Source organism: Falco rusticolus, chromosome 1 (assembly GCF_015220075.1).
Source record: "Falco rusticolus isolate bFalRus1 chromosome 1, bFalRus1.pri, whole genome shotgun sequence".
NCBI classification, from domain to species: Eukaryota; Metazoa; Chordata; class Aves; order Falconiformes; family Falconidae; genus Falco; species Falco rusticolus.
Window position 1 is genome coordinate 36,628,895 of NC_051187.1, and position 23,317 is coordinate 36,652,211.

A 23,317-nucleotide genomic window follows, 5' to 3' on the forward strand; every position below is an offset into this window, starting at 1 on the left:
CTAGAAGTACTTTATGACTTTCATACAATGCATTTTTTATGTTGACAAAATAATTGAAAGTCTATAGCAATTGTCTTGTAATCAAAACCCAAACATATTCTACTCCAGTTCCACTGTGATGGTTTTATAAACTTGAAGCTGATTTCTCTCTAGTTCTGAACCTGTTTTCCTAATTGGGCAGATTGTTTGAACTGAACAGATCCTTTATTTGAGCAAAGGAAGCCTTTTCTCTAAGAAGCTTCCCAAATACATAGGACCAACACAGTATTAGCTAGGAGCATATGGCTAAAATATTCTGTTCTTTATGCTGCTTTACTTTGTTGATAATTTGTCTCAGGGTTATGTATTTATGCATTCAAGAAACTGGGAACCTTTGTACTATAATAGAAACACATTTAACTTTTCTGTTAACACCTGCAGCAGGTGATAGGTTATCTACAGGTATCTAGAACAGTGCTTCAGTATTTATTTTTTTTTTATTAGGTTACCCTGCAATGTTAAAAATTAATTTATGGAGTCAGTGTCAGCTAAACTGACAGTGGATCAAAACTGTGAGACAAATTGCTCATTACAGTTCAGGGAGCTGAATCCTCTGTGCAGACAGCTGTACTGTCACTGGAGGGTTCTCAGGCACTTCAGCTGCAAGCTCTGCCTCTACAAATGCTGCCATTGTTGGTGAAGCTCATAGGTGAATTTCTGTAAAATAAGCTTATTTTAAACTCGCATCAGAGGCATTGTTGTATCTTGAAATTGTTATTTGTTTGGTTGGGTTTGTTTCTTGTCACACTGTTTAAAGCTTGTGTCACCATGCAACAGCCTGAACTATAAACAATGATGTTAATTCATCAAAAATGAGAAACTAAACCTTGGCAGGATCCTAGTGATCCCTATCCAGGTCCATTGGATGAAAGCTGTATTTTTAATTTTTTTTTTCTGAATCTTTCTAGAAGCTCAGCAGCATGCAATCCATTCAACTTTGCTGTCTGTTGTCAACAGACAACATTCTGACTGTCAACAATTCTGACAGTTAGAAATTGCTCTTGTTGACAGTGAGCTCGCTTCATCTTTTAGTAGAAGCAGATAAAACCATTAAAAACAAACAAACAAAAAAACCCCACCCAAAAACCCCAAACATCAAACCTTTTCCAAGCAGTCACTTTGCTATTTCCATTAGCTCATCAGAAATGTTTGAATCCTTCCCTTTTAAGACAGCTACTTCTGGTAAAATATTATATACGTTAATTTTTTGCCCTTTAGGTATTTCTCTTTCAGCTGTTCTCCTAAATTAATGTTAGCTTGTATCTGTGAGATCCGAATTGGTGTGTGACAATAGTTGATGAGTCAGAGCAAGTTAGCTATGTAAGAGGCTTTGGAGTGAGGCTTTCCAGCAACTATTGGTTGTAACAGTGAATTGTATGAATGTAAGTCTTTGTGCTGTTTTTGCTCTGAGGTCGGCTGGAAGACACTATTGCTTGAAAACAGTGATTTAATGGCAGTATGACATACAGCCTTAAAACTAATGGAATACAAAATAGGAAATCAAAACAAAGACAATGCTTAAGGAGAATGGGCCACAGATGTAACGCAGTCTGTGTGTGCAGCTGGCACGGCTATCACAAAATGCTTCTGAAAATAGCTGTCCTTTGGAAAGTCAAATTTTGGTGGTTTAGCTGTGGCTTATTCCCTTATTTATGTGTGTCAGATGTTAGCAGTTTGGAAAGAGTTGTAGAGTAGTTCCTAAATATTAATATTTGTAAGTTACAGATGAAATTATATAGGGCATTATCTGCAGATAACCTAGTCAAATCTATGCCAGAATGCTAACTAACTTAATCTGATGATCCAGGCTATGCTAGGTACAAACAAGGGGGATGTGTGTGTGCATGCATGCTTAAGTTTTAGTAGAGATTAGAGACTGTTAATAGAGTGGGCATTTTTAGTTCAGTATGTTACATCTAAAACCCATGCAGAGCTGTTTGCTAGGACCTTGGTAGAGATAAAAGGGTATTTTGGACTTTGTATCAGGATTAAAGGATACTCTGTAATATTGCATAAAACATAGTCACTAAGATCCTTTTCTTGACATGTTGATCTGTCTCATGTTTGCCATGGATAAAGTTGGTGCCAGCCAGTCTGTGGATACACATTCATTCTGCTGTTGCTGTATGCACCGTATTAATCTCTGTCAAAATACAAATTCAGTTAGAATCTTTATTCCAGCAGGGAGTTTGACCCTTTGACAAAAATACGCTTGAGTGAAATTAAACAGTGGTTCAGAATTTGGTTCTCTTTGTTTGTAAAACGCTTGTTTTTACAGTTTACCTGGGGAGAATGTGCATTTATATAGCAACCATTATATACTCTCTGTTTATTCTATGTGAAGTGTTACTGGAAAAATATTTTATGAAATACTTAAGCATTTTAATAATCTTAATCTTCAACTTGCATCCAAAAATGTGTGTTTGTGTTAGGGAAGCAACAGGAGCAGCTGCCTAGAAAAATAACAATGGAACTGTCAGACAATGTGATGTGCATGTGGTGAAAAGATGACCTTTTTTTTTTTTAGGGCTGGCAGATGCACTCTATTCATTTTACAGGTCGTTAAATTTCTCATTATACAAAGTCAATCTTCTGAGTTTTTAAAATATGATTTAGAATATCTAAAAGATTAGACAATGTGCAAGATAAATGTAGAAGTTTAAATTTTGAAAGACAAAACATAACTTGAAAAAATGATGGATAAATTCCATAATGATCCTACTATATTATTGTCTAGCTACTCCATATGGAAGGTTACATTCTGACCTTAGGTGTATCTCTGCATGCAGAGTAACTCCAAACAAAAATCTTGAATTTGCCAGTCTTCTTAGAGGTTCCGATTAACCTGTCTGCATTCTTAGAGGAGGCAATATGTAGCAGTAATTTGTGCATTAGGATATTATCTATCTTGATGTGGCTAGAAAACTACATCCTTTCAAAAATGTTTTAAAGTACTGTGACGATGGAAGAGAATTGCTGTTACTAAACTTCTCTAACATTTCTCTGCAGAAATTTGTTTTTCCTAATCGCTGAGTCTTAGCTGTCTTTCCTCCCCTGTCCCTGAACTGCATGTCATGTTTGTTTGCCAAAAGCTCAAGGTCTGCAGGTAACAGCTATGTTTTTTTTCTGTAGTGGTTAGTTTTGATAACTATTTGGCCTGAGTAATAATTGACTTAGATTTCTTACTTGGAAAGCAATCTGTTAGCACAGCTCTCCTTCACACAAGTTTTCTTAGGAAAGCCATAGATGGGAGAAAGTGATATTTAATCAGCTGAACTTTCTGTTAATGTTGTTGGCTTTCTATTATTTACTTCCACAGAAACATGAGTCAGTGTGTTCCCAGAATAACAACACTTAAGAGTGCCACTAGTGAACTGGGAAGATAAGTGAAACAATTGCTCTAACAAGTTCAGGCTTAATCTTTCCCTATACATTTGATATTTTCTTCTCGAACCACAATATTGCTGTCCAGCCTTTCCAACGCCTTCAGGCTGCTGTTATATGAGGTTTAGGTAGTACTCGGCAAAAAACAGCTATCAAACAACACATTAGTTTAAGCATTTATCCTAAGTCTAAGACTCTGCTGCTCCACTAGAATGTCATAGTCCCACAGCTAATTCTAGACTATCCATATGGATTGACCAGAAATTAGTTTCTTGACATATCCCGAAGACTTATAAGGCCTTTAAATAAAGTGAGTAGTCTTTCACACTGATTAAGGCTGTGCTAGACTCTATAGCTTCTTACCAAACTGGGTATGTGGAACAAATAAATTGTCTACTGCAATAGGGCTTTGGTAAGTATGTCTTGATGTGACTGAATCCTGCTTAGCTTAGAATATAATTGGAGAAGTCCAAGATGAATCTCTCCTACCCAATCCTGAATAGGAAACCCTCAGTCTTCAACATGGGAAGAGTTAATAACTGAGAGACTTTCTAAAATTTTACTGTGGAAGCGGTTTAGTAATGTCCATTCTTTTTGCTGTGCCAAGGTAAAGCCTAGGACAGAGATGAAGTTTATTGGCTTATTTTTGCATCCTGTGCATATAAAAATACAAGCAAAAATCACCATGGCTATTCCAGTTATTCAGGTTTTCCCTAGGGAAGAATCATGGTAAAACACGTTATTCCTTGCATATTCCTTGCAAGCAAATAGGGTCATGCAATCTGAAATTATGATCAGTTACAGTGTTTTAGACTTCCGATTATCACAGTTCTAGCTCTTCAGTTGCCTACACAGAAGGACCGAAACTTATTCTACTGTCACCTGAGAGTAACCAATTTTAATCATGGAAATGTTGAATACATTTTGTACCACTTTAGTACCTTACAGTCAAACAAATATTTATTTTGATATAAAGTTTGGAGTGTTGCTGTCAGTGAGCAACCAGTGTTGTAGAGCTCTGGAAGCTAAGACATTTAATCTAATAAACTTGTGGTGTTCTGTGGTATTGCTGCTCCTAGCCTCTATTGGTGCTGCCCATCTTCTTTAAGAACTGTTTCTCAAAGTCACCTTGTCCTTACATGCAGGGTGTGAACCGCTTCTGGGTCTGGCTGCCCAGAGATCAGATTAGTTCACTACGAGGCTTCTAACAAGTCATTGTTCATGTCAAATGGCTTTCAGACTTCAGCTGGCTTTGTCTGTGTGGGAAAAAAATAAGTATAGCTTGTCAGGTTGAGACATTCTAGAAATAAGTGCTGGGTAGACACAAAGCTAGCTCACGCAATTAGAAACTTAACATCCAGTAATTTGACTCTTAAGTACCAGGAAAATTCTCTAAGCCCTTTCTCCTTTCTTTTTAAACCCAAATACAGGTAAATGAAATGGATTCTAATAAACCTTATTAACATAAGCTCTTGGGTGTTCTGAGACATCAGGAAAGCAAAATCAGCCACATAAAGCTGATAACTTTGAACTCCTTTCTTGCATGAAAGACATTGTGTAAAAGAAGTTATGAAAGTAACTGTCTCAGAGCTTGACATAGACATTCTTGGGACTGATCCACTGTGTGTTCTATTTATAAGGTAAAGCTGGTCTTGCTTATACATGCCCAGTTTCTTCTAGAGGTGAATTTAACCATAATTCATTGTTCATTCTACCAATAGTTTTCCGGTCCCTATGCCAACAAAAAAGACTTTTTCTTTCTTAAGATCAAGGGAGTTCTGGGATCTAGTTTGTTTGAAAAAATGTCCTTTAGAAAGCGCAGCTAGCTCTTTCCTGTGAGTCTGGTGTACTTGGCCAGCTGTTGTTTGAGAAAATTGTGCCAGGAAGCCTGTCATATTGTATTTTTTAATGTGTTTTTCTTTGTTGCTGGGGTTTAAAATGATTTTAAATCTTATGAAATATGCTCGCCTAGCAGTCTTTGCAGAATGAGATTTTCTATTTATCGACAAAACCAGTAAGAGTGGTGCATGTTTACTTCCAGGACCTCTCGGAGAATGCATTTCTGTGTGAACGGATGCAGTGATGATAATGGTTTTGGCCCCAAATCCATTTATTTAAGTGAGCTACAGCAATTTACAAGAAAAAAAGTCTCCAAAGCCCCAGTTCCTCTTACCTCAGGCTATATAGCATATCTCACTGCATTGTCTGCATTATGTTGTCACTTGAAATTTTTCTCCATTGTAGGTCTGACAGTGAAATAAGTAGCTCATCTTTCTGAGTTGTGATTTTTTTCTTCTGGGCCAATGATGGTACTTTTAGTAGAAGTCAGCTCTGTTTCACTGAAAAAGTAAATAACTTTTAAGGCATGTCTGCATTTTAATAAGATCTATTAAAAAACTATAAGACATATATTCCTGGGGGGGAAAAAGTGTTGTAGTATTGAGTTTTCAAGAATTTTGAAATTATAGCCAACATGACTGTTCTAGATAACACAGGCATTCAATTTGCTGTATTGATTGATCCTTCATTGCCATCCTGTCTGGTCTGTAGAGGTTATACATAATCGGTGCTGTGTGAAGGTCTTAGTCTATGCATGAGTTTAAGGTATAAGCTGGGCAGGAGAGGAAGAAGGCATTAGTTACTGCTAGGGAAAGAATATATCTCAAAGACAGCTTACTATTTAAAAACCTGTGAGATACCACCATCTTCCTAAACCACCTAATTTCTTTACCTTTTTTATTGTTTTGAAGGCCTCTGTGTTTGCTAATTCTGATTGTTCTTCTGTGAAACATTTAAGCTATTCAGACAACGCAGGGTACTGTGAAGATTATTACACAGTAGGGTACTTTGTCTCAGGCTCCTGAGCCAGTTTAGCATTTTGCAGTCCTTTGCTGTTGCCAGCTGAAGTAACTCCTGATTGTAGGGGCCTGTAAGAAAGAAGCAGAAGATGATATCAGAAAAAATAATGGCTTAGATACAGTCCGCCTTGATGCTACTTCCTTAGTTTCTACTAGACAACAGAATTTCTTTTCAAGCTAAACTGACTCTACTGTGGAGCAGGATAAAGCAGATGACTGCTGTCAGACACCTTGTGAAGAGTTCACTAACTGGTCAGTTGAGCCAGTCATCTCAGCATATTTGCTATGAATCTAGATGCAGAATTCTGGGGATGGAAAATGGCCACCCTGCTTCTCTCCAAGAACAAATCCAAGTAAAGTCACATCACAGTGAAGTATCTTTTACTCAGCCCATAAAGTAAACAGATTGTCCTCCTCACATATAAATGCCAAGACTTTTAAAGGAATTGTTTGAAACTCTGAAGAATCTTAAGGTCCACGAGGAGTTGTGATGAGACAGAGAAAACAGCAGAGGGCAAGGTGTCAACAGCACATTTGAAATTCACTTTAAGTTCAGTGCTCAGCATCCACATGAAGAACAATTGTGTACTGTTAAACTAAAACGTGGTTGAGGAAAAAGGAGAGGAGGTTCAGTAATTTGCCTCCTTTCATGTTCTTCAGTAACAGTGGCAAATGCTTTAAGATTCAGCCAGGCTGGGAGAGGGGATCTGGGACTTCCAGACTGAGATGAAAGCTTCTGGCTTGACAGACCTGCTTTTGATAACTCACTCTTACTGTATATGTTGTATGTGACCAGGGAAAAGTCACATATCTTGTTCTACCTTCATTCTTCATGTATGCAAAGAGGATAATACCACACTTCTACTTGACAAGAGTATTGTGAGGATTTTTGTCTTAAAAGCAGTAAACTGCTAACCTACTATAGTAATGGGGACTCTGTAAGTATTATAGATAGATAGGTCTTGGGGTCTTCACTGCCACTGGATGCCATTGCAGCCCCAGTAACCAGTCCGTCTCTGCTTAGCCAGAAGACTGTCCCATCCATCACACTCGGAGCCAGCTGTGCTTAGCTACATATTTGTGACCTCCAGGTGTGAGTATTACTGCTCATATCTGGGCATGAGGCCAGAGAAGAGGTAAGATCTTGCTCTGGTTTATTAATGTACTGAGTAGAACAAGTGCTGCACCTTAAATAATAAATAATTCCTACACTGGAGTTTAGTGAATAAAAGCCAGCGTGGGAGAAACCGTGGAAGTTCAGAAGGAAACAGGAGATCTTGGGGTTTCTTGGGATTTATTTTCTGATCCCTGAGTAATGATGGGACAATCTGAAATGCAAACAACATAGTAAAGTGTTAACAATCTTCACAGCTTGTCTATCGAACTAATATCCTTCACTCTCTTTTTCTTTTTTTTTCTTCTGTAAGAGAAGTGCTTTGATTGTTCTTAACATGGCTGTATTTTAGTTTTGTGGTAGTTTTCAACTTCAGTGTTCTTTGTCCTCTACCAGGTGGCAGTCGTCATGCTTTTTTCCCCCATGGTTTTTATTGATTTGGTCAAAAGTAATTAAAGAGATAATTTGTTCTCAGTTACATTTCTGTGAATTTCCTGAGGCTGATAACTCTGATCTCCAGCTGTGTCTTCCCCCAACTCTTTCTCAAATTAACTTTGTTCTGACTATGAAATAAAGCAGAATAGCATGTTCTTTTTCTGTTTGTTGCTTTGGGATTGAATAGAGACTCTGTTCTGTAGCAGATATTGATCTGATAATTTTATTAGGTACTCCTGCCTTAGTTCATGAACTTTCATGTTCTTAGCATAGCATTCTAATAAGAAATCCTGTGTTAGACTAGAAGAAGTAAGAAACTGATTTTTTAGAGATGTTTGTAGATGTTTCTGGTTTTTGAGTGTCCTTTGTGCCCAAAGGGTTCTTTTCAGCACTTTTGTAATCTGTTTTAAACTTTACTAAATGCAATAAGGAAGTGAGCACTACTGTGGCACAAAAGGATTTTCTTTTTTCAGTGTAGGACAGATTACATTCGTTTCTAGTAGAATGGTTTTTTGGTCATCCAAAATGTCTTTGGGACATTTGGTCTTCTGGAAGATCTGGTGAGAATACTTGTAATTCTGACTTCAGTAGGGGAAAGTATCTAGAAAACATTAGCTAATGCTGAGTAATATTATTATTGCCAGCATGCAACGAAAAATATGAATAAGAGACTTTGAAAGTGTTGCATATACCTAAATTACTGGCATGTTGCCCAGAGACCATGTAAATGACAAATGGAAGACAGAATTATAAGCAGTGTAAGAGAGATGTCATACAGAAGTGATAATTTTTTTGCTTGCTTATTTGCATTGACTTCCAGGGATACATTTCAAAATTCTCAAATCATCTTAATGAAAAGAGGTTATGGAGACTATAAAGATGTCAGATGAAATAATGTAGTTGCTTAAGGGGTTAAAAGTAACTGTAGGGTAAATGCACTAACAACAGTGGTATTACAACTGAGATTAATTTGATCCAATTATTTTACAAAACTTACCAAACTTATCAGAATTAGCTAAATAGTCTTTGGAGACAAGAAAATAAGAAGTATTTCCCCAAGGAATACGAGAAATAGAGGGAAATTGATGGTATAAGCAATACCAAGCTATTTGAGCAGGTTTTGTTATGAAAATAGCTGCTTTTCTGTACGTAGGCTTTCCATCACTATAATATGAGAATACTTCATAGATGTTAATGAAAGAGAAGGGTTTTTTCCATTTGAGATGTGAGGAGTAGAGGCACAATGAGCTGTAGAGTTTGTACAAAAATTTGTTATGGTGAAAAGAAAAAGGCTTCTGCTAGCTGGGATAAGGTGTTAAATATTTTATTTAGCATGTCAGGAGTTTTCTGACAGAGGTGAAACTGAATCTACTTGTTCCAAATTTCATTCTCATGCCTTCACTAGTAGACAAGCCTTCTCTCACTTCTCAGCTGTCTCCTTCCATTTTCCTGATATGTCTGCGTTGACAGTGATGTGTTCACTGGAGTGCAGGAGGCCGAACATGACTGGAACTCCTTCACTCATTAAAACTACTCATGGCAAAACAGTGGGATGAGTACCCCTTTCTGTCGATATCAGGGTCATTTCTGACCAGAGACCAAGGAATGGAAGCTGCTGCAATAGATTTTAAGTGCTTCCCTTGGCAACAGAGATTCTCAACTGCAAAGTGCTTTGCATTATTGATATGGTACAGCACAACCTTAACAAATTGGGCATCTTGTCCTTGCTGATGTGTATTTGTATCTGCAGGTTTAGTTGTGATATTTTTTAAGCTGAAGCACTAAAATAGTATTACTTTTAAAGAAATCTTAATTTTCTGCAGTATATTCTTAGTGAAGTCCTTTGCCTCAGAGCCTCTTGTGTTTAATTGAAAATTCTCTTTTGGTCCTGATGTCTGTTCCATGTTCCCACTTTCTAGTGAAAGGGCAGAAAGGGTCAGCACTAAGCAGCAGTAAAAGAAGCCAGGGGAAGGGAAAAAAAAAATCCGGAGTACTTGGCTAGAATACTGCCTTAAAAATTCAATATTTAGAATCCCACCTGCAGAACAGCAGTAATCATCTCTATATGCAGTGCTTCACAAAAGCTTTCTGAACAATTTTGTAAAATTAAAATATGTATTTCACCAGGTTGATCCTGCATTTGGATGACTAAATGTTGGCTTGTGATGAGGCTGTGCTGATTTATTTTCATCAAAACACATTCACAGTTTGCAAATGTAATCATAATGCTGCTATTCAAGTGATGTATTAGAAGGAAGAAGAGTGCAATAGGTGTGTCAATCTGCTATTTTTGACAATAACATATAAACTTAATGAGTTGCCCAGAATGAAAAAACTTCAGGAGTTGCAAAGGAAACAGGTTCTTTTGCCAGCTTAAAGGAGGGGAAAAAAAAAAGTACAACCTAAAAGAATGTTTATTGTACCTTAATTCTCCAGCTATATAGCTGGCATATACGCTACCAATTTGGGACATTTCAACAACAAGATTTGGAGGTATGTGAAATTGAGAGAATGTTTAATAAAAGGAAGGATTTGTCAGAGCTGCACAATTTTTAATCTCAGAATTATTTAGAGGAGAAAGTGGAAGTATTCCTGAGTTGTTAGGGTAAAATCTCGAGACTACAGGTGGTGGGTTTTGACTGAAACAAGCTATTAAAAAGAACTTGTTCATCCAAATATATATTAAGAGCCTTCGATGTTCTTTGTAAAGATGGAGAGGACACACGTAGAGCTGTCCGAGGCAGTGAGCAGGAACGCCAGGGCTTCCCGTCTGCCGGAGGAGCCGAGCTACAGACAGATGGCGTCGAGCTCCACCTGCTGCAATATTGTTGTAGTTCCTCTTACCTAGAGCTGCTGGATGCCATCTCAAGAAAAATGGCCGTAAGCATTTTCATGGGAAACTTGGTCATTTCCTCGTGTAATATCACTTTAAGATGATGTTTCGTATATTGCCTTATGATTTTTTTTTGTTTTTAAAATTGTTTCTTACATATGGAGTTGTATGAGATTTTGTTATTTCACTATAATGAAAGCAGGAAATGATCACCGAAACAGGCCTTTTGATGGCTTAAAAGCAAATTAGACTAACTATGATGAAAGTCTTGATAAGTTGGAAACACTAAAAAAAACCTCAACACCCAGACTCCAAAGATTGTTCAGATAATGTCATGATAATATATTGTTGAGTTTAACAAATTAGACGTACCAGTATTGGTGTTTTCTCCATTTTTTTGTATCTGCACTGAAAATTAAAGAGAGTTCTACTGTTCTATAATTTAAGCTCAGATTGCACCTTTTCAATACATAACGTTGTAACAAAAGATAATGTTGTAGAAAAGGAAGCTATTCCCTTCTGTTTCCTGTGATAAGGCTGATTGAATCACATTATCAGTGCTTGAGTAGAGGGGGTGGTGTATGTGATACCTCCATCCCTGAGCAGTGGTGTAAAGGTTAGGTAGGTTCACGGCTCTTTTTTTCCTTTTCTCGCCAACTGGCAGAGCTGGCTGGCCAGAAGTAGGATGCAGGGAAATGTTGCACCTGAGAGAACTTTTTTTCAGTGCTCTGTGGCATTAGATGCTTGAAATGAATATAGATACGTGGCTCCAGGCCCTGTACCAGTCGGCAGTGTGCTGGTGCTTTCAAGCTATTGAAACCTTAGGGCTACATTCTATCACTCTTCCTGCCCTTGAGTAGTAAGCTATTCTGAAAGACTGTTTGTTTTAGCCATGCCATTCAAGGTATCGCCAGCTGTAAAAGCAATGGTACCAGGCTGTTGTAAACATTTTGCTGCTTCTGAAAACAAAATTAATAATTGTCTTTTGGCATTATTTATGTTTTGCATAGACCATTTGTGTTCATGAATATAGAGGAAAGTAGTTAAAAATATTTCAGACTTGTTATGCTCGCAATTTTTTTTAAAGAGTTTTGTTTGGCAACTAGTTTCTAAAATCCAGCCTACTTTTGAAACCCTATTTTTGCAGATGAAGACATTTAGTATTCAGAATCTGCTTTTATTACAAATGGTTAAAATATATAACTTTGATCTTTGGAAAAATATACCACATATTGATGATAAGATTTATGTAATGACAAATACTTAATTTTTATTTTCCCTGAAGTTCAGTGTAACAGGCTCTCCATACTGAATGCATACTCATCCCCAGTAATCTTTGATTAGCTTTTCCAACAGATGAAGTATGGGTGCCCACTCAGGCTATGAAAGGATTCCTTTCTTGTTCAGTGTGTGAATGAGGTTTTCTTATTCACGGAGGCAGACTCTCAGGTGTATTGGTAGTCCTTTAAGATTTGTGCTCCTGAGTAGTGTCAATTTGCTATCTCTCTCTGCTGCTGATAAATCTTGGTCAAGTGCACCTCAATTGCATGAAATAGTGGAGCCTTCAGACTTCTCTCTGACATTTCATTAGTCTGTCCTTCTACTCTGGCTGCAGAAAAACATTTTTCCATTCCAGTTACTTTGCTCTTAGTACCATTCCTGAGTTTGGGTTTGCTCTCCCATCTGCCCTCCTTCCCCAGTAGTTTTCTACTTGTTTGTGGGCTGCCTCACTGGTGTCTGCAGTTCGGCAATGGGTGAAGATACTGTTCCTTACACTTTGAACCTTTGTTCTGCTGAAATGTTACATAGGAACGTAAAATTGGAAAGAATTTTGTGCCTTCTCAAGTCAAGATTCCAGCAAGCAAAATGCTCTGCTCTCGATTTGTCTTTTGTTTTGTTTTTTTTAAATACTTGAATGTTTCCAGACTTTGCTGTGCTGTGCAGAAGCTATACAGCATAGCAAGTATTTAATCTGCAGCTCTGAGTCTGCTGTGCAGCCTTTTTTGTACATCAAGCCCACCCTGGCTATATGGATGCAACTTGGTAGGGCCTGCAGCTTTGCTTTGCTTGGAATCAATAAATGAGCTCTTTGATCTAAAACTAGTGCAGGAAGAAATTACTGTTTTCATATCCTTTTTAGCCTAAGCACCATACGCTGCTGAGTGATCTGAAGTCTTTTATTAATCTACCTATATAATTTTTAAATAGGAGGGAATATTTCTTCCTTCCACTTGAATAAACTGATGGTTGAAGGAGTTCTAAAAGTGTACTTGTGTTTGACTTCGTGGCTTTTTATGAGTCTGTGCCTGCCTTGTGGGTGAAAGCACAGACTAAAGAATAGTGGTCTATCACAGTGTGTATCTTCAGGGAAGAGCAATTGCAGGTGAGTAATTTTCTATTCCTGGTTTTGGAAATTGGATTTTCTTTTTATGTTAGACACAGTAGTCTATATAACAGTCTTCCAAGAGAGAAGTTACATTTTCTAAGCATTTAAGCACAGTAATTTAGAAAGCATGTATGCATTTTGCACAGTAGCTTGTCAGCAAGTACTTCATATGAGAATCTATTTGTGCATTAAAGTTACTTAGTGACATTTTAAGCTTTTCTACAATAGACTAGCCATTATTTTTGGTTTAGTTTGCATCTCTGTAGAAAAATTTATTTGCACCATTTAATTTTGAAAATGATTACTTGCTACAGTATGGGTAACTAGCAGTATTTAAAAAATGGTTACATGTTTTTGTTGATTTCTTAGGAACCAGTGAAGAAAGATGTGCTGGAAAGACCACCCAAAGAAGTGGCTGAGGTTACTACTAACAAGTACTCTTTCAGTCCAGAGGTGAGACTACTGCTGAAGCTTTTATTCAAGATGGACTTAAGGCAACAGACAAACATCATGTTTTCATAGGTATTATGCAGTAAAACTCCTTCTGAAGGTACCAGAAAAAAATCGCTGATGTAGGATTCTATTGTAATTTGGTGAAAATAGTGTCTTGAAAATTCATTTGAACTGTTAGTTGTTCCATGTGCCAGTTCTAGAAGATTGACCTTTTATCACAGTTTAGCATAGAAATGACTAATACATTTAAAATTACTTTTTATTTCAAAAATGTGTATTTTTATTAGAGTACATAGGCCAATATTGCACATCCTTAGACCTCAAAAACCTGAAGCTGAAAGTGCTGTTACTTTGCAGTGTTATGTAGAGCTGCACAAATTAACAGTTGTTGAAGATCTAGCCTATACTTGGGTTTTCAACCTTTGTCTGGTGTGAGCCTAACCTGCGATTTTAAATATTGAAAGGCTGGGAGATAATTTCACTTAAAGGCAATTTTTTGGTCATCACAGAGTAGTTACTGTGGAGAATCTGTTCAAACTCATCCAAGACCACCCAAGGTATTTTCGATTTGATAATGTACTTAGGCCTGCCATACAGAGTTAGTGCAGTCTGTGGCTATCTATCCAAAAGCAATTCAGGCCTTGTAAATATAAATAAAATGTTGGAATTGAAGCAAATTTTAATTTCTCTGTATGCATTCAACAATTTATCTGAATTTTATTCGACAATCCAGCAAAAAGGTTTAATTTTTCGTTGTAATGTTGTCTTTGTTAGCTTATTTAAAATTTGATCTATCTCCTCTTTTTTTAGAACAAAACTGAATGCCAGGCAGCTGATTTAATCATACTGTTTTTTATAAAAGAGAAGAATAAAATGTAAACAAAAGAGAAAGGATGGTACATTTGCAATTATCTGAAAACTGACAAATAACATTTTCTTTCAATTCTTCTTTTAAGTTTTCTTTGAAGGAAAGCACAAGTGTTAGCCTGACTTCAGCATCCAGTAATATCTCATCTATCACAATACAATACTTAATTTCCTTTTTTATCTAACATAAATCAGCCAGTTGTTGGAAGCTAACAAAGTTGAAAAGTGAGATGTGCTATGGAAGTCCTGTGAAAGGTGCAGCTGCACTAGGTGTTTTGCTGGCAGAAGCCCTCTGGCTTGAACACTAGAAACATTCCACCGACGCATTCATTTTTCAGTTTTCACTTACAATTATTATCTATACATCTCATTAAAGAAACGTCTTTTCTTCTGTTTGGACTTTCTGGAATTTTCTCTTAAAGTTAAAAACATACTGTGAAAGGGTGAAGTATGCAGCCCAATCATATACAAGCTGTTTTCCATACAGAGCACTAATTGTTTCAGCAATCAAAACCAGCCTGCTTAGATGTGCATAAAGATTTGAAATAGCATCTCAGCCTCTCTTAAGTAGGTGAGCATTTTCTCTACAGATTGCAGATCTTGGTTGGATATCCTATTGCATGCTTTCTCAGGTGCGTAATAAAGGATCATCTTTATTTCCTTTACTAGTAATTAATTTTTTGGGGCACCTTAAGACACATGAATGCACAGAACTACCTCATTGAATACCTTGGGCCACACCACAGTCTGCATACCACCAAATAAACATTATGTTCTGTGCTCCAAAACCAGCTTTGACTGTGGAGCTTTTCTTAATGTTTTTGTTTTTAGAAATACGATCTCCTTATTTTGAGTCTTAACTGAAAATTTTTCTGGGTTGGTACTTATTAAAATATTTCTCTTCCATGCATATTTCTTGTAGTTAATGCATAAGCACTTGCAGCAGCCATTCCTTACGTCTAGGGCATTGAACAATCTCTTCTTCTTGCCTCGTAGTTTAATGAAGCTCATGGGTGCTTAACTGCCTGTAAGATCTCTGTCAAACTTGAAGTCAGCCAATGAATTAAAAGCTGTTGTAATACATGTACACAGAGGCATGCACAGTGGTATCATGTAAGACTGACTTACATGCTTGTAAAATGACACAATGCTGTCCCAGATGATGACTATCTCAGAAAATATTTGGTGATTAAAACTGAACCCTGAGACTGCACATACCTTCTCTATGCTAAGCTCTTCCTAATACTGCAATATTTACTTTCAGTCTGATCCACTGGAACCAGTGAGGAGGCTCCCTCCATTTAGAGAAACAGGAAAGGAGCTGATGACTCTTAGTGAAGCTCTAGCTTGCTCAAGGTAAGGGAATGCAGAGCACGCAGAAATGGGCCAGTCAGGGCTAAAGGAATCTTTGGTTCTGCAGTGACAGCAATTGAATGATAGGTGAAATAACTAACTGTAACAGCTTAGAAAAGATAGTTTACAGTTACTCCTTTATAGGCTTTATGTATACTTAAAATGTTGTCAATGCTGTATGAGGAATGATTGATTGGTAGTTCTGTCTGTATCAATACTATATTGTTTTGTTTTTCTTTTTATAAAGGTGCTTGTTACTTTGCAGTCTTTTGCACGAGACAGTGCTGTGCCAAGATTTGGTAACAGTCGTAAAAAAGAGTGATGTTAGGATGTATAATGTCTATTATGTGATAGAAAATAATGGTGAAAATATCTACTGCTGTTAAACACCTGCATGGACTCACTTGGAATATACCAGCTTAAGCCTCAGGAAGATACAGATATGGAAGGGACAGATTTTTGTGCCCCTTATCTGAGGGGTAGTGAGCTGTTCTAATAGGACACAGGTTTGGGATCCTGTATGCCTTTTAGTTAGCCAAGTTTGGACAGCAGCTAGTATTCTATGGGACTGACCACAGAAGGTAGCAGGGTGTGCATGCTTTTCCTAGAAAGTATCTTCTGTTGCCACTAGATACAGTAAACTTCTGTCCTAGCAGGGCATTTCTTATGGGCTCATGTAAAGAAGAAAAACCCAAACAACCCAAAACCCAGGGAGGCCTGTTGGGAACTAGCTTTAGCAAACAGCACTTTCCCATTTAGGTACTCATACTCTTAAATGTACTTAGGCTTATTGTCACCCATGTTTCACCATTTTCACTGCAAGTGATGCTCAATATGCCATCATGCATTCTGATTGCACTCTAAACTTGCCTATGGAGACCATTCACTCTGTTTTCTCACTATTAGCTTAAACAGTTGCTAAACAAACTGCATAAGACTTGCAGTAGGTGACTAGGGTTTTCTAAACTTTCCTGGAACCTTCTAGAGTTATTGATGTGTTAAGCTAAGAAATGTGATTCATTTGCAACTGATACAGCAAGCAGTAGTACAAAAAGATGATTTATATCTGGCAAGGTTTAGTTACAGCCTGATGCAAATAAAACTGACAAATGACCACTGCCAGCCCCAGAAGTGTACAAATTACACAAGTGTTTATGAGGCTCCTAGACTTTGAGTCTTTGGAGTTTGTTCACTAGATAAAAATAGTTGAATTAAAGCAAGCAGCAATAAGATGGGATGTATATGAAACCCTAATAATTAGGTTAAATCTAAGCAAATATGGCAGTCAAGACAACACATGATACTGTATCAGTGTAATATGTTGAAGACAAATTAGTCTCTTGCATTGTTTGACTGAGATTAACTGTATAAAAGTCAAGGAAGTTAGAGAAGTAGCTGCTTTGCATGTGCTACTGTAGAGGAATCGGAAATTTACATTTCACAATTATGTAGTGTGTTTAAATAATTCCTGAGTTTTTACATCAGAGCAATTTCTAAATTTTATAGTAGTTACTAGTGATAACATTAAATTTCACATTTTCCCCTTTTATCCTTCTCTACCCCCAGTTATTTTTATTATTCACTTACTCTGTTCATTCAGTTGTAGTGAATTTTCACTTGATAAACTTGGCTGAAAATAGTAGTAAACCGTAAACAAAATAATAAATGCTATGTACTTTGGAGGTTGGATAAGCCATTTCAGTAAAGTATGACTTCGTTTTGCCATAAATGCACTTTTAGTTATGTTTGTCTGCATTCATTGTTCATTACTAAGTTTCAGTGGGATTGTCTCCATGAGGTCAAGTTAAAATTCTTTTGATAATAACCTGCCAAAGATCAATTTGCTGCTTGATAAGAGTTGCAGGTGCTTGGAGTTTGCTTTTGCTTGCTTTTACATTATTTTCAGATTAGTAGGATAAAAAATACTTGCAAGTGTTCTGCAGGATGAAAATTCCCATCAACTTTGGTACTGAAGATCTTGATTGTTTTAGTCTAATATCTACAAAGGAATTTGTTAATACTTTTTAAGCAAGCTGGACCATTCATTTCAATGCAGTGCACAATTTGAACAAATGAAGTGTCATTTTGTTAGTAAGTTAACATGAGGGGTCTTGATTTGATACTTGTTGGCGAATGTGCTTTTGAAATGCCATTAGGATCTACATGGCATTTTTGTGTATCTTGGCCAGCCTAGAGTTGTTTAGGATCAGCTGAGCTTTTCCACAGCATTGAAATTTTCTCCAGTTCAGTAGATTGAGTTTCCAAGCTTATAATTGTAGAGACCTGTGAAATTAAATAAGATTTTATAAAAACCTAGATCATCTTCAAGATTATAGCAAGTAACGTGATACAGGACTACTTTCACAGAAAATGGTGTTTGGGGCCTTGGAGGGACTAAATCTGAAGAATTCAATGGTGTGAAAGGCTGTGCTTTTCAAAGTTAGCCTTTTCATGTGCTAAAGAAGCTCCATGTAGGGTAAGAGTGGTACAAACTGAAGCTGGTGTGATTTGTCAGTGCCAAAGAAGGGAAAAAAAGTAATTTGCCTCCTTGTGCAGTCTGTTTCTGACTCTTACAGCATTGTTGAGCGCTATATGGGGAGGTCAGAAATGCTGTGGGAGTGTGGGGCTGCCAAGATATGGATCCTAACTCTTGGCTGAGCAGCTAACTTTATGTACCTTCATGCAAATCACTTGACCCCTCTGCAGCTCTATCAAGTAAATTGGGATTGGAAACTAGGCAATGTATCTGAACTAAACTCGCTGCATAAAGATATGGCTTTTAAATTAACATGAATGCAGAATGTGAATGAGGATTGCTTTCATTACGGAAGGCAAATTTATTTTTTTTTGCATATAGGGCATATTTTTTCCCTACAGTTTTATTTTTAATTTTTTAAATCTTATTACCACTATCTTATGCTTTTAGGGATGTTAATTCAATAAATCTTGCAATGCCTAGCACTCGTTACATGCAGGCATTGTCTTATTCATCTCTGCAGCACTGCTAGGTGTTAGGTGGATAAATATTACTACTGTCATAGGTATAGTAGAGAAGTCAAACTTGGGATGAAAGATTAATTATCACTGGAACAGCTAGAGCTGGAACTTCAGGTGTCTCAGGTAAGTAAATGCCTTAGCTATTCTTCTAGGCTTCAGTGATGTCTTTATTTCTCTCATTTTTATTTTTATTTCCAAAATTGGCCTACTAAATTAGAAGCTCCAGGGAAGGTTGTCTTATGAGATCCAGCCCATTACTCTGAGTGAGTGCAGTTGTTTCCTGTAACAGATGAAGTGTTTAGTCTAGTCTACTTTTAACTGAAGATGCTTCTTGTTTCCTGTACCACATTACGATAAATGCATATTTGCTTTCCACTGAATTTTTAATGGTAATGCAATCTGAAAAATTATGTTAAATGTAAATAATTTTATGACGTAAATAGATTTGATCCTAAAGTGGTTTGATGTCATGTCTTTTTCTGTGAGTGATTAAACTCCTAGATTTTAGTCTTTTCATTCCTCCTTACCTCCAGAAGCCAATATAGCTGAAGGGAGAAACAAGATTATATTCCTTTAAGTACATTATCAGCAGAATTGTTTAAGTCCTGATCAGACCTGCACCACAATCACAGAGAATAGTGATATTGTGCAATTGTTCTTAAATATCTAATTTAGCTTGCAGAGTCCTTTTTAGTGCTGCTGCAGACTATGGAAAGAATTTAAGTCCACTTTAATATCCCAAGTAGAGTCTGAAGTACTTATCAAGTAAGAAAATACCTACCTGTTAAAGCATCTCCAACTGTGCCATCTCCTTCTAGTCCCATAAATCTAATTCAGTTGCATCCAAAACTAGTTTAATGGGATTTCAGATACCTTGGTGGAAATATTCCTGACCACAAGTTTTCCATGGCAATTGAAATGGATGGTAGATGAAGAAAGAGGAAGACTTAACCTTGTCTTGTCGTTAATAAATGTATGTTTACTTTTACACTTGATAAACAGTGAATGATATATTTACACACGTTTTGTTTTTTGAACATCAGAAGTGTAGCATGGTCAGGGCCTAGTCAAAGCTGCTTAGTACCTCAGGAGAAATGTGCCTCTTTATTCTTGTGTAGGCAATGGTCACACTAGTTTCTGGAAAGCACTGTTATCTAAATAAATGCTCAAATGAAGTTTGCCTGTCATATGGTGCAGTACCACACATTCTTTACCCTGTAATCTTAGTGATCCTTTAACACATCTAATATAATTAATTCTATTTTTTGTGGCAATTAAATGATGAATCCTACATGTTTTATATTATTTAAGAAGTGAAGTACGATATGAACTATAATGGCCATGGAGAAATTTGCTCGAGAAGTCAGGGAAACAGATTTTAAAATATGAACTCACTTTCCCTTAATGCCCTCTGAAATGTATGGTAGCCAAATGACCTAGTATATGGAAAAATATCCAACAGACTTAATATCTGGAAATAAAAGGTAAACATTAACCGTTTTGGTTTTGTTTTTTAATCTTTGTGTTGTGTAAGCCCTGGAAATTCCCTGAGTGCCATTTTATGACCTTTTAAGAATGACAATGTGTTAGCCATTCATCTTGAGTGTTTGCACAATGTTACTTCGACTAAATCTGCATGTAGAAAAAAGATCAGTTAGAAAAACAGAGCAGTCAAACCCAGACTCTTTAACCAAATATTGAAATATGAGGTTGCAGGAAAAGATAATTTCAAGTGAGAATGACTGCACTGCTGGTTTGGACCAGAGGGCATGTTAGGAGAATGACTGCACTGCTGGTTTGGACCAGACGGCATGTTAGCAATGCTTCTTAGTAACAATTTTAGACTATAGAAAAGGAGCTATTTTCTATTTTCCACTCTGCTTTTTAAAGAAAGAGCAGCAACTTTTAGTTTCAATTAAAGCAGTCAGGCTAGCAGAGCAGCATGCTAATATATGCTACAGGGAGTCGGTGAATACAAATGACCTTTGTGGATTTGTTTTTTGCTCCATTTCCTCCTTTTGATTGAAAAGGAACACCCAGCAGTTGTCATAATTGGACGTTAATTGATACATATTCACAGGAAGTAGTGTCTGTGATCTTGCAGCTTGTTTGTATGAAAGAGTATAATGGAACAAACTGTGAGGAATTTTTTTAATGATTACAGTGACATAGCACAGTCGTATCAATTTTAAAATTATCTCAAAAATGTTTGAAGAGTCATTACTGGAACAGACTTAGCTGCATTCATGAAGCTTTAATATTCTACCTTACACATTAAAAGCATAATTAAAGTGAAGATAAACCTTTATAATGATGACCTCATACCTCCTGTCAGTAATATTCTCTTATACTTTCTTGAGTCTTGATGATGACAGGATGCAGAGGTTGCTTGGACTGCTCATCTTTCAAAACTTATCAGTCACTAATCCCAAGTAGAAAGAGGTACCAGCACTTTCCTACCGATGAGTTGTAGCCAGTCACTTCAGGGAGACACCTGCCAGCTGTCAGATACCATTTTACCACCTAGACACAGCATTAAAATGTAGGAAGGAATTTTCTTATCTTTGTGTAGTCTAAAATGAAAAAAAATTTGGAAAATCTACAGATAATGATCATTCCTGTTCCTTTGTAGATCAATACATCTTACTTCCAGTAGAAACTGCCCATGTAGACACAAAGTAGCTCTGATTTACTTGACTAAGTACTTCCTGATGTCAGATTCAGTGGGTGTAATACAGTATGGCAGAAAAGACAACAGCTTTGTCCTTGAGCATTCAGATATCTTCAGCTTTGAGCTAAGGATTATTGTTTCATTTCTATTACTATTCTTAGCAAAACTAAGCAAACTCAAGAAGCACAGCCCCTTTGAAATGACATTCCACTCTGAAGGAGATCCTTTCTTATTGCTTTCTTCCAATGATATCTGTAAATGGGATCCAGAAATTATATTCAGTAATCCACACTTGTGTGAGGATGTATTATATGAGAACTGAGAAAGTAGAAGTCTTTATAAGTAGGAAATTGTAGAAAGATGTAAGAACAGTTACACAGCAAGAGTTTACCAAAGCATTGGAAGCTTGTAGTTGTTAATCCATAATAAAAGCAGGTTGCCATAAATCACTTCTGTGCTCTAATTCAGCCCACCAAGACCATTTAAGTGTACTGGAAATACCCTTGTTGTTAAACATTGCCACAAAAATTAGTAAAAATTAGCATATTGCCTCAAATGAAACTAGTTGAAAATGTGTAAAAAGGAGGTAGGAAAGTTGATGGAAACTTTGTATGTAGTGACAGTCATCTAAGTGTAGGTGCCCATGTAAAAATAACAAGTTGTGGTCCTCCTCGGCCAGCGATGTCTAGGAATTGACAGCTTTGAGCTGCAAGGTCAAAGGAGAAGTGTCCATGCTATTCCATGAGCTGGTCAAGCCTTTACTTGCAAAAAGGGCATGCTAAACCTCTGTGTTGTATTTCCCATAGTTTGAAGAAAACAGCTCCTGTGCATCTGTTTCACTGTGCTGTGCTAGTTAAATAAATGTCAAGCTGCTGGCAGTTTAACAGTATTCAACTGGATGCTTTTTATGTTTTAAATTAGGAACTGGACAGCTCTTTAAAATGGTTCATTTCCTGAAGGCAAATCTCTGTAAGTCGCTCTGCATGCAGGAAGCCTAACCTCTACTAATGCATTCTTTATGCCTGCAACAACAGTTAGACTGTTACCTGAAGAGCAGTTTCTCCTACTTCTTTTTCCTGCTAGTGGCTTTGTAGTTTACTTTAATACAAACCCATTTCAATTCTGTGATTTAAATGGCAAGAAATATGTTATTTCTGGAGTTCTAGTTATGACCTTGTCCATCCTTACCTGTGAATATATACCAATCCTATTCTAATGTATGCAGGCAAAAAAGATGTTGGTGCTTAGAGTTATAAGTTGGCATTCCTTAATTCATAGAGTTTACTGAAAGATGCAGTGTAGTCAGTAAGAGCAGGAACGAGAGGCAGCGTAGAGTTAAGAAGAGGAGAGAAACAGTACTAACTGAGAAGGTGAAACATTTATCTGCCAATTTTAGTTTTCAATGTATTTAATACTTCATAATGTCAGTTGCTTGGAAACCAGTGTTTTGTGCCCTTTTTCTGTTTGGCAGAATTCACTCTAATTGGCATGTTTCTAGCACTGTCACTGCTGGCAGTTTGCAGCATTTTTTTTTTTTCCAGAAGCAAAAATTTTCTTTTACATGAATGATGGCTCACATTAATTAGATAGCAGTCATGGGTAAAGACAACCATTTAAGTGTATGGATGTATGAATCATTATCTCTACCATCAGTCAGGGGAAAGACTGCTATTCCTATCAACATTTCTGCTTTTCCAGGCTGTTCATTTGAGTCTCAATCTTCTTTCCTTTTGTGCAAAAATACGGTTGTTTATGTTTGAAGTTTCATAAGGGGAAATAGTTCAGATATTAGATTTTACTGTCTATCTAAACACAACAGTCTAATCCCATGTGTTCTGATACAAAATGACACGTTGTCACTGGATGCTTGAACAAAGCTACCACTTTAAAATGGCTTTTCCATTCCTTAGTTAAATGTCACTGCTCT

At 36.9% G+C, this 23,317-nt stretch overlaps 1 protein-coding gene across 1 annotated transcript in view; it reads left to right on the forward strand.

Annotated features, from left to right (window-relative positions):
- Nucleotides 1–23,317, forward strand: part of CCDC60 (coiled-coil domain containing 60) — a 66,804-nt gene that overhangs the window by 16,526 nt on the left and 26,961 nt on the right. The window contains 2 exon segments of the mRNA XM_037401859.1: nucleotides 13,419–13,502; nucleotides 15,634–15,725. Of these exon segments, the coding sequence (XP_037257756.1) occupies nucleotides 13,419–13,502; nucleotides 15,634–15,725 (176 nt within the window).